General features: G+C 40.6%; 1 protein-coding gene across 1 annotated transcript in view; it reads left to right on the top strand.

Annotated features, from left to right (window-relative positions):
- Positions 1-5,827: 5,827 nt before the first annotated feature.
- The window catches only part of CTNNBL1 (catenin beta like 1), a 158,203-nt gene continuing 151,462 nt past the window's right edge, over positions 5,828-12,568 (top strand). The window contains exon 1 of the mRNA XM_032845811.1: positions 5,828-5,945. Within this exon, the coding sequence (XP_032701702.1) occupies positions 5,916-5,945 (30 nt within the window). The 5' untranslated portion in view covers positions 5,828-5,915. The remainder of the gene's footprint in view (positions 5,946-12,568) is intronic.

The following is a 12,568-nucleotide window of genomic DNA, read 5'->3' as shown; positions in this document are numbered from 1 at the left end:
AGAAAAAGGCTCAGAAAAGGATGATCTCTCTTATTCTTCTTGATGTTGTACCTGGAACTGCTGCTGCCATCCTGTTGGCAGCAGAATAATAAAATGAACTCCAACCTATCCTTCATCCAGCTTCTACATTATCAACTCACCAATCACTCTCTCATCTCTACTTCTGTCCACACCTACACCAGCCCCCACCTTGGATTTTTTTGAAGCAAATTCTAGTTTTCATATTATTTCATATATAGATTTTAGTATGTATCTTTGAAAGATTAGGACTCTTCCAACAACCTAATCCAATTCTATCATCACATGTCAACAAAACTCGAAATAATTCCTTTTCTTTGCATATCCATGACCATTGAGTTCTTACTTGGCTCACAGTATATGTAAGAATATAAATTCTTGTATCTAATTAAGACCAAGGTTTTCTGGGAGAGAGAATTACTCTTTAGCATTCAACAGTCATCTGTGCCTGGATCATAAGTATTGGTACCATTTGAAAGGTTAATTGAACCTAGATTCCTGCTGTGAAATGCATAGTCAGACAGGCTTGGTTTGGGGTATTGCCAGTTACTAACTCTATGACTGTGGGTAAGTAACTAACTCTCTACATTTCAGTTTTTACAACTATTTAAAAATATTGGAGTGGAGAGGATCCAGGGATCTGGATTTGGGTGATGGGAGGCAGAGAGAATAGGGACTCCTCTTGAACCCCAGGAATTGCATTCTGCTCCCCAGAAAACATATCCCCCTTTCCACTGCTTACCCTGTAACTCTTCCCCACTCATTCAGTGCCTAAATAGAGGAGTCAGGCACTGTTACATGTTTCCAATTAACCCACAATTGCAGGGTAGGAACTCAATATTGGTGATAAATATACTTTATGAGTGTTTTTTGAGGATATTTTCTTAAAGGCTGTTCCAATAAATAATTTACTGAGGCAATGAAAGATGGAGGAAGCTACTCTGATTACATCTTGGAGCACCTAAAGCTTGAAGTATAAGGAAGCTAGGCAACCCACAGCTATTTAAAAACTTTCTGGAAGGGATAATTCTTCCAAGTTACATTTTTAAAAAAGATTACATCTCAGCGGTTGGTCTCTTGGGTGGTGCCCTTCTCCTGTCTCTGGATTCCACTCTGAAATCATCATCATCATCATCACCATGTTTTTGGACTGCTTGGTGCATAGTTCATAGCCGCCCCCTTCCCCCACCCTTGTTAGTTTTTTTGAGGTATAATTGACATAACATCATATTAGTTTCAGGTATATTATGTAATGATTTGATATTTACATATATTGCTGAATGATCACCATGATAAGTACAGTTGACATCCATCATTTTACGTAGTTACAAAAAAACTTTTTTTTGTAATGAAAAATTTAAAGATTCACTCTCCTAGTTATTTGCAAATAGGCAGTACCTTTTAACTACAGTCACCAAGCTATTCATTTCATCCCCGTGACATTCATTTTATAACCAAACATTTGTAACTTTGACCCCCTTCACCCATTTCTCTGACCCCCCCAACCCCCACCTCAGGCAGCCACCAATCTGTTCTCTATATCAACAAGCTATTTTGTTTTTTAGATTCCACATATAAGTGAGATCATATGGCACTTATCTCCTTCTGTTTGACTTATTTCACTTAGCATACACTGTAGCTCTTCTGAACTTCCATTTCACATCTTTAAAATTGGAATAACATAGCAGTAGGATTTGGGGTAGGGATTTGAAGGTGTTAGTATTATTGGTGGGAATGAGTCACTCAATCTGTAGATTGATTGGCTCATCCATTAAACCAGCCACTAGTTAATGAGTGCCAATTAAATGCTAGGTATTGTGTTATATTCTGGGGTTATTATGGTGAACAATCCAGCAATCTCTGGCTTTTTGGAGCTGAGAATATGGAAGGGAAAACAGACTTCAAATGAAAAGCAAATAAATATAGAAACACCAATCACAAATGTTCTGAAGATAATAGTTAGGAATGCTGATAGAGAATCTTGAGGGAAGCAGAGGGACTGGCTTAGATCTTGTAAGTCAGAGGAGACCCCTCTGATACAGTGACATTAGCTGAGACCTGAAGGATGGGTCTCTCAAGACTTATCCTCTGGAGATTCCCAAGAAAGTACTAATGAACCCTCTCATCAAGACAAAATTGAAGTGCCCTAGTATGATATTCAAGATCCTCCATGATTAGGACTGTCATAAGATACAGGATGCCCAGTTAAATTTGAATTTCAGATGAGCAAAAAAAAAGTTTTAATATGTTACTAAATATTGCATGGAACATATTCATACTAAAAAATTTCATTGTTTAACTGAAATTCAAATTTAACTGAATATCTTAAATTTTTATGCATTAAATTTGGCAACCTTATTCAAGATCTTCCCCAGACATCCTCTCCTGCCTTACTTACCATTTTTTCCTCTGTATATCCTATGCCTCGTCTACAAGAAGTGTTCCAACTTCTATGTCTTTGCTTACGCTTCTTCCTCTGCCTGGGTCACCAGTTTACCACTATATCTTTTTGGCAAACTCTTCTCATCCTTTAAACCCTGGTCCAAATGGCATCTTCTCTGGGAGACCTTCCTTGGCAGAGTACTTTAGCCACGCTGCAGGGTGCTCACCGAATCTGATTTTCATGGGGTTTGCCTTATGATTCTGTGTTTTAACACCTGGTCTTTAAAGACACACAGACAAGATTGAATGCAAAAGAAAGGGTATAGGAATGATCTAATTTTTCCTGCTTCTCTGCCCGTTCAAGTCCCACTTAACTCCCTGTAACATTAAGACCAAACAGTTTTGGAGTACTTTTCTGCACCTGCTAAGTGCTTTGCATGCAGCATCTTGTGTAAATTCCCTGTAATCTTATGAGGTCAGTGCAATTGAATATCCACTTTGAGGGCAAGGGGATGAGGCATGTAGAGGTGAAGCTGGCTGACAATGTTTCCACAGCTGTAAAATGGGGATCATAACACTATGTTCCTCATTAGGCTTTTTCCAACTAGAATGTGGGTTCCAAGAGGGCAGAAACTCGTTTTCATACAAACTTCTGCATCTTCAGAGCCTACAGTAGTGTTGATCATCGAGGAGGCACTCAGCAAATGCTTGTTGAACGAATGAATGAGTCTCCTTATAGATGATGAGACCACAATTTAGAGAGAGAAAGTAACTTGCCAGAGAGCAGACAAGTAGATGCGCGGAACTTTGAGGAGAATCAGAGTCAGTGGTGTATTGGTAAATGTGTAACAACCAGCTCTCTGAAACACCAGTAACCCTGTAGCATTTGTAACACTCATTTTGATTTCCATGGTGTAAATACTCCCACCGTGGCCAATTTCAAGCAACCAACCTGAGGTCAACCTGAAAATTTCCTGAAAATTTAATCACAGGCTCTTGCTAGCTTATTTATACAAGCTGGCTCCAGAACACCAAGTACTGGGACATAATTCTAAAGGTTACACAGTTCCAAAAGGTTCATTGCCACCTTTATTCATCCTGTCTCCTTGAATTAGGCACAGTCCATATAGCCAAGGGAGGTAGGAGGGGGAGGACACTCAAATAATTCAGTTCAAAGCAGATTGCGTAGGTGATTCTTTAAGAACATAAACCCAATTGCAAAACTTTCTTGCTTAAAAATTTTCAATTTATTTCTGGGGTGCCTGGGAGGCTCAGTGGGTTAAAACCTCTGCCTTTGGCTCAGGTGGATCTCAGGGTCCTGGGATCAAGCCCCAAGTTGGGCTCCCTGCTCAGCAGGGAGCCTGCCTCCCCCCCGCCCCCGCCTGCCTCTCTGCCTACTTGTGATCTCTCTGTAAAATAAAGAAAATCAAAATTTGGGGTGCCTGGGTGGCTCAGTCGGTTAAAGCCTCTACTTTCAGCTCAGGTCATGATCTCAGGGTCCTGGGATCGAGCTCCGCATGGGGCTCTCTGCTCAGCGGGTTGCCTGCTTCCTCCTCTTTCTCTCTGCCTGCCTCTCTGCCTACTTGTGATCTCTGTCAAATAAATAAATAAAATATTAAAAAAAAAGAAAATCAAAACATTTTTTAAATTTATTCCTAATGCTCTTAGCATAAACCCAGTCTCCTTACCATGGCCCATAAAGGCCATCATGAAACCTCCTCCTGTGCCAAGCACAGTACTAGGCTTTTTATACCAGGATATAATGGTGGACATGACAGACACAGCTCCTGCTCTCATGGAGACTGTGTCCAGTAAATAAGGCTGCCAATAAACAAGTGATCAACCATTAAGTAGAAAATTACACATGGAGATCTGTGTGCCACAGAGGAGATACTGGGAAAGAGAATTATGAGGAATGAGAAGGAGTTGCTTACTTGGACTGAAGATGGGTTGAGGAAGGCTACTCTAAGAAAGTGACCTTTGAGACATGAAGGATGAGAAGGAGTTAGATGAAGTATGGGGCTGGTGGCCAGGAAGAAGAGGAGAAGATTTGACTCTTTGAAAAGTTCTATAGGAATAACTTCTGTATAATTGGAGATAAGTAGAGCTGAGATAGGGAGGGTGCTGTGGTTGGAATGTTTGTATCCCACCAAAATCCGTAAATGGAAATCCTAACCTTCAAGGTGATGGTGTTAGGAACTTGTGTTCCTAGGTGTTAGGGGCTTTCAGGAGGTGATTAGGTCATAAGGGTGGAGTCCTCATGAATGGGATCAGTGCTTTTCTAATAGGATGTAGAAATATCCCTTAGCCCTTTATCTGTGAGGACATAGTGAGAAAGTCTGTGAACCACAATGCAACCTCACCAGACAACAAATCTGTTGGTGTCTTGGTCTTGGACTTTCCAGCCTCAGAACTGTATGAAATAAATTTCTGTTGCTTGCAAGCCACCCAGTGTGTGATATTTTTCTCATAACAGTCTGGATGGATTAAGACAAATGTCATGGATGTGAAGGACAGGGGGCTAAATGGCTAAGACGACTAAGGGAGAGGTTTAACACTCATTTAAATCTCAGGAGCTCAGATGCACCCTTTGAATGATTCTCTTCTAATCATGGCCAACTTCCTCCTACAGAAAACCTTTTTATATCTCTGGGGTAGAAACAAGATCACCCAGTTCCCATCGGGACTTGCAAAGATGAGTAAGTAGAAGCCCAGAGAGGGAGATGTGATCGCCAACAGTTTCTCAGTCAGTAATAGTTGTAGGCGTTGGATAATATACTTTCTGAATCAGTATCATTAAAGAAAAAAACAACAAAACAAAACCACGAAGGGAGCCATAAAGAGAGCCACATAGGTAATTTGCACTGTCTACTAGCCACATTTAAAAACTAAAGAGAAACGGGGGAATTAATTTTGTATTTTATTTGACCTGATATGTTCAAAATATAATTTCAACATGTAATCAATAGAACGCGTAGAAATCCGGTGTGCATTTTATTTACATGTATGGCACTTTTCCATTCAGACTAGCTATATTTCAAGCCCTCAGTAGCCGCATGTGGTTAGTGGTTACAGAACCGGACAGTGCAGTTCTATGCCTCAATTTCCTTATTTGTGAAATGAGGATAAAATTGACTAGGTCATGGAAGGATTAGGAGAGCACAAGTGAAACGTTCAGCGCTCCGCCCTGCACATAGGGGGCACCCAATAAATCTTGGCTCCTTTGGGTTTTTTCTCTCACCATACCGCCCTCCTTCAAGTCTCCGCCCCCTTTCTCCACCCCCTTCATGCTCCGGGCGGAAGCAGCACCGTCGTAAATGCAGCGCGCTTTACGGTGGCGGTGCCTTTTACCGCAGTGTGGCCGGATTTCGTGTTACTCATACTTTTACCTCATTGGCTCTGCGACCCGCTCACAGCGCTTTCCGGCAGTGTGGCTGGAGCTGCCGTGGAGAGGGTCGCGGTTTGGGCGTGAGCGGGGGGAACCCGAATAGCAGGTGTTGTCTGGCCCTGGAGCCATGGATGTGGGTGAACTTCTCAGCTACCAGGTATGAGAGACGACGAGGGTCGGGCTACCGTCCCCTCACCCGGGCAAGGGTCTCCGGGCGCGGGACCAGAGTCCCTTCATCTCACCTCCTCTCACCTCTGTCCCCGGCCCGCGTCCCCTCACTTCTCATGTCCGAGCTTCTCATTTCACTTCACTCCCCTGAGACTCTCCTGGGCCCTTTCAGCTCATTCCTTCTCAGAGCCCAGGCCCCTTCCTCTCAACTGCAGTCTGGGCCTCTTCTTAGCCTACCCTGGGACTGGGGCCTGGTTCCCTTCAACTCTTCTGAAGGCCCCCGATCATCTTCACAATCATCTCCCTTCAATTCTTTTGCCCCCCGGTCGCTGAGTTGTTGTTGTTGTCGCTGAGTTGTTGTTGTTGTTGGTGGTGGTGGTGGTGGTGGTGGTGGTGGTGGTGGGAGGGCACTGGTCTTTCCTGCAACTGAGGCCCGGCTTCCCCACTGACTGGCCATGTGGGTTTTGGACAAGTCATTTTGCCCTCTTTGAGCTTCAGTTTTTGAACATAGAAGAGGAGACAATAATAACTACCCAGTAGGGTTGTTTGAGGACTCTATTAACTACTGGATGTGAAAGCCAATCTTAAAGTGCAAAATCTGTTCCCATTTTAACTGCCATTGTTGGGAAATATTTGGAATTCTAGCATGGGATGGGACCTTAGGAAACTTGTCTTCCCTGCTCAGGCAACTTGGTGGGAATTGGTGGTGCAGAGGGCAGAAAGGACTTATCCAAAATAACAAGTAGGAGCTGGATTAGAGACGAGGTGTCCTGGCTCCCACTTCAAAGTTTCCCCATCTTTGACTTCCTGCCGTGGCTCCTTGTGAGAGGCAGTAGAACCCTGATGTCCAGTATGGTAGCTGTCCATGTGTCCAGTTGAAGTGGAGCTAGTATGAGTTGAAAAGTACTTTTAAGTGTAAAATCATGATGAATTTTGAAGATTGAATATGAAAAATAAAGTTTTTATGCTGATTTTATTATATTGATCAGCTACCTTGATTATTGATCATGTTGATTAATCATATTATGGGTAATGGGTGAAATAAAATTTAAAATAAATTTCACCTGTTTCTGTTGACTTTTTAATGTAGCTACTAGCATTTTAGTGTGGCTATTAAAAATTACATATATAAATGGTCTTATATTTCCATTGGACAGCTTTGCAGTAGAGAATAGGTGATTAAGAGCTATGTGTCGGGGCTGCATGTTCCTTGGAATCTCTATTTTGCTATTAACTGGCTGCTGTAATCTTGAACAAAATACTTAACCTCTCTATGCATTGGTGTCATATGTAAATAGGGGCAAAGATGGCACCTACCACAGAAGTCTATTGTGAAGCTGTTGTGAAATGTAAAATGCTTAGACCAATGCTTGTCAAAGAGTTAAAGTTCAGTGCATGTTAGCAACTATACTCATGCTACTCCCTCAGCCAACATACAAAGAACAGACCTTGGAGACTCTATAGACATTGTAGAAAAGAACTTTGAAGCAATGGTTGATATATAGTCAAGAGAGTTCTCTTTTTAAGACAGTTATTGAACATGAAAGAAGACAGGAAATAGGAGAGTTGTTGAATGAGTGGTCTGTGTCTTTTTGGGAGTTGCAGAATGGCTAGCCCATTGACTCAGAATATTAAAGCTAAAAGAGGTTCATTCATTTGCTCAAAAACTTATTGAGCGACTACTGTGCAAGGCACCAAGTCCTCTGAGTATAGGACACTGAACAAAATAGGCAGGGTTCTTGCTTTTGAAGAGCTTGGTGGGAAAGTAACAAGATAATAAGTGTGTAAACAAAGAAGAAATTCAGATTGTGATAGGTACTTCGAAGGATAAGCAGGGTATACTATAGAACTGGGCTGTTTGGTGTGGTAGCCACTGGGTACCTGTGACTCCTGAACACTTGAAATGTGGCTAGTTGGAATTGAGAGTGATAGGTGTAAAATACACATTGGATTTCCAGGACTTAGTATGAAAAAAATTAATGTAACATATATAAATAATCTTTATATTGATTCCATGTTGGAATGACGGTATGTGGGATATATTGGCTTAAAGAAAATATTTTATTAAAATTAATGTTACCTTCTTTAAAACTTTTTAAATATGACTGCTAGAAAATTTAAAATTACATATGTGGCTCATCTATGGCTTTCAGTATGTTTTTATTAGACAGTGCTACAAAAGAAAATAACCCCTGGCAGTAGGAGATAGGACCTATTACTTTCGGTAATACCGTCTGGGAAGGACTCCAAGGAATGGACGTTAAAGGACTGAAGTTTGAGAAGGAGCCAATCATGTAAAAGGGCAGAGGATCAAGGCGAGGGAAGAGCAAGTATGTAGGCTATGAGGTAGAAGCTGGTGTGGCCTGTTAGAGAAGATCAGGAAGAGGATTGATGGAACTGGAACATGGTGAGTGAGTAGGAGAATGGTAGTTGATGAATAGGAAATGTAGGCAGATGACAGACTACGTGGGCCTTCCTGTAGGCCATAATAAGGAGTTTGAATTTTATTTGGAGAGATGTTATAGATAACCTCACGCAGACCACTTATTTGCCAATGAAAAGTGAACCCCATTCTGGTAAAGCAGTTCCCCAAGGTTGTGGGCTAAGGTAGTAGCACAGTTGAAACCAGAATCCCCATCTCCTTATTTTCAGTCCTGTTCATTCCCCACATGCACTATTCATGCAGTTTCCTTTCTGCGGGACTGATGTCTACCCCTTCTGTTCCTAAAAGATGGTACAGTCTGGAATCTAGTCCATAATCAATGAAGTAGCACCCATCCTCTCGTGGAAATGGATGAAGGTCATTTGAATTAATTGATGCAAAAACTCTTCAAAGACAGCAACATTTTATAGATATGAAAGATGCATTATTTATCTGCACCATCTCTTAAAATCTTTATAACAACCCTATGAAGAAGGTACTATCTTTAATCCCTGTTGTACAGATGAGGGGACTAAGGTGCAGAAAAGTACCTGCCTCATAGCTGAAGCTTCTAATAACCATGCTGTATTGCCTGCCTACTCTGGGCCAGATGCTGAACTAAAGTGCTTTCTGATGCGTTCTTACAGTAATTCTCAACATGCCCTTTGAGGTGGGTGGCCTATTTTACAGAGAAGGAAGCTTGAGCTAGAGAAGTGCGTTACCTGCCCAAGGACAAACAGCCAGTAAGGAGCAGAGCCAGAACTGGAACCAAATGAATACTCAAATCTGGGTTTCCATTTTGTTTTCAGTTTTTTAGAAACTTAAAAAACTGAAGTATGGTACATGTATAGAAGAATGCATATATTTTAGTGCTGTTGATTATAGTTGTGATTTACAAAGTGGACTCAGCATGACCACTGAAGTTCATTTCCTCAGGGACTTGTTGTCTGATTTGAACATCTCCACCCCCAGACTTTGATTCATTAAGTCTCCTGTGGGACCTTAGAATTTGTGTTTCTAACAAGATCCCAGGTGTTGCTGAAGCTCTGGTCCAGGGACTACATTTTGAAAGTGTACCTGGTCTAGAATGATCTAAATTCCTTTTAAAATTTTACCCAGCTGAGATTGTCCTCCCTTTTCATAGCTGTTAGTTTTAGTTTTTTTGAGCTTAAGTCATATTTTTTCCCTGCTATCCACGATATTGAGAGCAAATCACTTAATCTTTCTGGGCCTCAGTTTCCTCATATGCCTAATGAGGGGATTAAGTAAGTCTCTCTGAGGTCTCTTCTAACTTTAAATTCAATGATACTAATTATTTAGGCCAAGAGAGCTCTAGAGGTTTCAAGGGATAAAAAAGCTTGATGTAGGAGAGTGAATTGGGGCTGAAAATCTGGGAGATTTGAGTTTTAATCCTCCCTTTATCATTACTTATGTGGGTGACTCAGGACAAGTCACTTCCCCCCTCTGTATATCTTTTTACCACCTATAAAATGAGGGGATAGAGCTCTAAGAGTTGTTAGTTTCCTTTCCTGGAATTCAGAGATTAAGGTATGCAAGAAAAATATGTAATGTCAAGAAGTGTTTATTTAAAGTATTTAATATTTTTGGGGTGCTTCCTAAATTTCATTTTTGGTACAGCGTGGTGGGAAGATTCCAATTTTCTGCTGAGATTGGTTCTTCTAGTAATAGAGTTAGGCAGTAAGTGCCTCAGTATATGCCTTATATCCTTGACATATGTTAACTATTCATTTGAGAAGACAGGAGAATTACAATGTGGACAGGAGGTGGTAGAAAAAGTCTTAAAGAGGAAGCCAGTTATGTTCCCAATATGGAAATGTACTTTTTTGATGCCTTCAGGCTTAGACATCTCATCAAGAAGTGTGCCCAGCAGTTCCCTGGCTGAGAAGTTTCTGCTGCCCAGGCACGCATATGAACTTCAGGGCATTCTCATTAATACTAATTCCACAGATGTCTGGAAAAAGTTCTTACCTTCGAAGTTTTGCAATAAAGAATTCACATTTAGTGCAGCTTGGCTCAGTGGAAATGACTTGCTTTGTGACATGAGAAGTATTCTCTTTGAGGCAGATTGGGGTCATGGACCCTTGGTTTTAGCAAGACTGCAGACACTCACTCCTTTTGTGACCTATCAGTAGTACCATAGCATTTCCTTGGATTGCAGGGGCCTGTAGGAATTTATAATCTTGCTCCTTTCCCCTTATTTCTTTCTTTTGAAATAAAGAATTTTTAATGACAATAAACTGACAGGAATAGTGTTAAAAGAAAGTATTTGAGAAAAGGAAAAGGACCCTAGTCTAACAAGTATTTTTATAGACCCACAGTTACTGTATATTGCATAGCAATAACCATTGTGTTTATACTGTTTTGTGTTCTACACTTTTAATTTAACACTGCTTGTTTTTCCTGTGTTTCTGCATGATCCTCATGTTATTTTTAATGTTTTCATACTTTTTGTTCAGGTGATAGACCAACCATTTTTCCCTAAATTGTTCCTCTATAATTATTTAGAGGAATTATTTATGATTATTTAATGGTCTTCAGGAGTTTGTTTTTGGAGATACTATTGCAGTAAACTTCTTTTTGCTTGGCATTTTCCCCCTCCCACCTCCCCCTTCATTTGTTTGGCATTTTCCCCCTCCACCTGCTGTTACAAATTACCATCTCCTGTGCCATCTCCTGTGCTTAGTATTACATGTACAAAAATTATTAAGACATCGTCCTGGACCTTAAAGAATTCGTAACTTGAGGAATGAGACAGACATTTCCTTCAACAAGGAACTGTGTGAGTAAAGTATTATGGGAGCACAATGGAAGGAACGATTGGATATGCCTGGAGAAGGGATGTATTAATGGATGTGCTCATTGAAGAAAAAGGATAGGATGTTGGAATCTCAGCCATGATGAATGAATAGGAATTCTGTGGGTAATGAAGGAGGCCGAGGAAAAGTCATTCTTGACTAGGCATTAGTGATAGCAGAAGCATGGGAGTGAAATGTCAGAGCATTGAGTAAACGGAGGGGAGTGGCAGATGATGGGGTCATCTCAGCTGCAGCTATGTTAAGGAACACACCGTGCTCATATGGAATTCATCTTTTATCCGTTTATGGTGCTAACAGCAGTGGGTGTTCCAGTTTTACCATAATCTTGATACTACCAGTTGTCACAATTTAATTTTCTCATTAATCTAGTAGGCATGTAAAGTGTTGGTTCAAGTTTGCTGTAATAGGCATTTTACCCCTGTGCGTGTTATCGTTTGTATTTCTTATCATCTGCCTCTTCCTCCGGAAGGTACTGCTGTAGTTTGTAATTGAGCTCTTCTCTTGTGTGTGTTTTGTTGTAGTTGTTGTTGTTGTTGATGGGGTGTATGTAAGAAACGTTTTAGAAGACTGAACACACGTGCTCATTCTGTAGTGGCCCCATTCCACCTATAACCCTGAGAATATTCTCCTCACGATGTTTTATAGCATCGTGATATAGACACTTTTTGCATGACAGTTTAGACTAGTGCTTTTCAAAGTTACTTCTTGTTAATGGTGGGACTATAACAGATGAAGAGCTATTTTCATTGATATTTCCATTTCAGGGTGTTTTCTCTTTCATTTCCTGAGTGATTTCTTTCTTAATTTCATTTCCTCTCTTTGCAGTTTTCTCATCCTCTTTCTTCCTGGCACATTCTCTTCATACTCACAAAACACATATTTATGTGCCTCCTCACACACTACATGGTTAACTCAGAGGCAGGGACCAGCATGTAGCAAAGTGTCTAACCCTAACTGATGGCTCATAAATGGTTGTTTAATGATTGAGTGAACCAGTATATACCTTCAAATATGCTCTGGCTATTTCCCCCTTTGAAAAGTTTTTGTTCTGATATCTTGTTGCTTGCTGACTTGTATGTCTTTGTTTTCATGTTAGACATCAAGAATGTTTGATTCATATATGTTACTTCAGTTTCTGAATTGTCTTCCTCATTCATATCATCTCTTGCTACTCTTGCTGTAAAACCTACATTTTTTTGAACTTTTATTTTGAATTAATGTTGAATTTACAGGACTTTGCAAAAACAGTAGAGTTTCTGAGTTTCCATATACTCCTCATCCAACTTCCCCTAAAGTTAACATCTTCTATAGCCGTAGTACAATGATCAAAACCAGGAATTCATAATTCTGGTA

The sequence above is a fragment of the Lontra canadensis genome, unplaced genomic scaffold, assembly GCF_010015895.1.
Source record: "Lontra canadensis isolate GAN:19392208 unplaced genomic scaffold, GSC_riverotter_1.0 scaffold169, whole genome shotgun sequence".
NCBI lineage: Eukaryota > Metazoa > Chordata > Mammalia > Carnivora > Mustelidae > Lontra > Lontra canadensis.
This window is presented reverse-complemented; position numbering and strand designations above follow the sequence as displayed.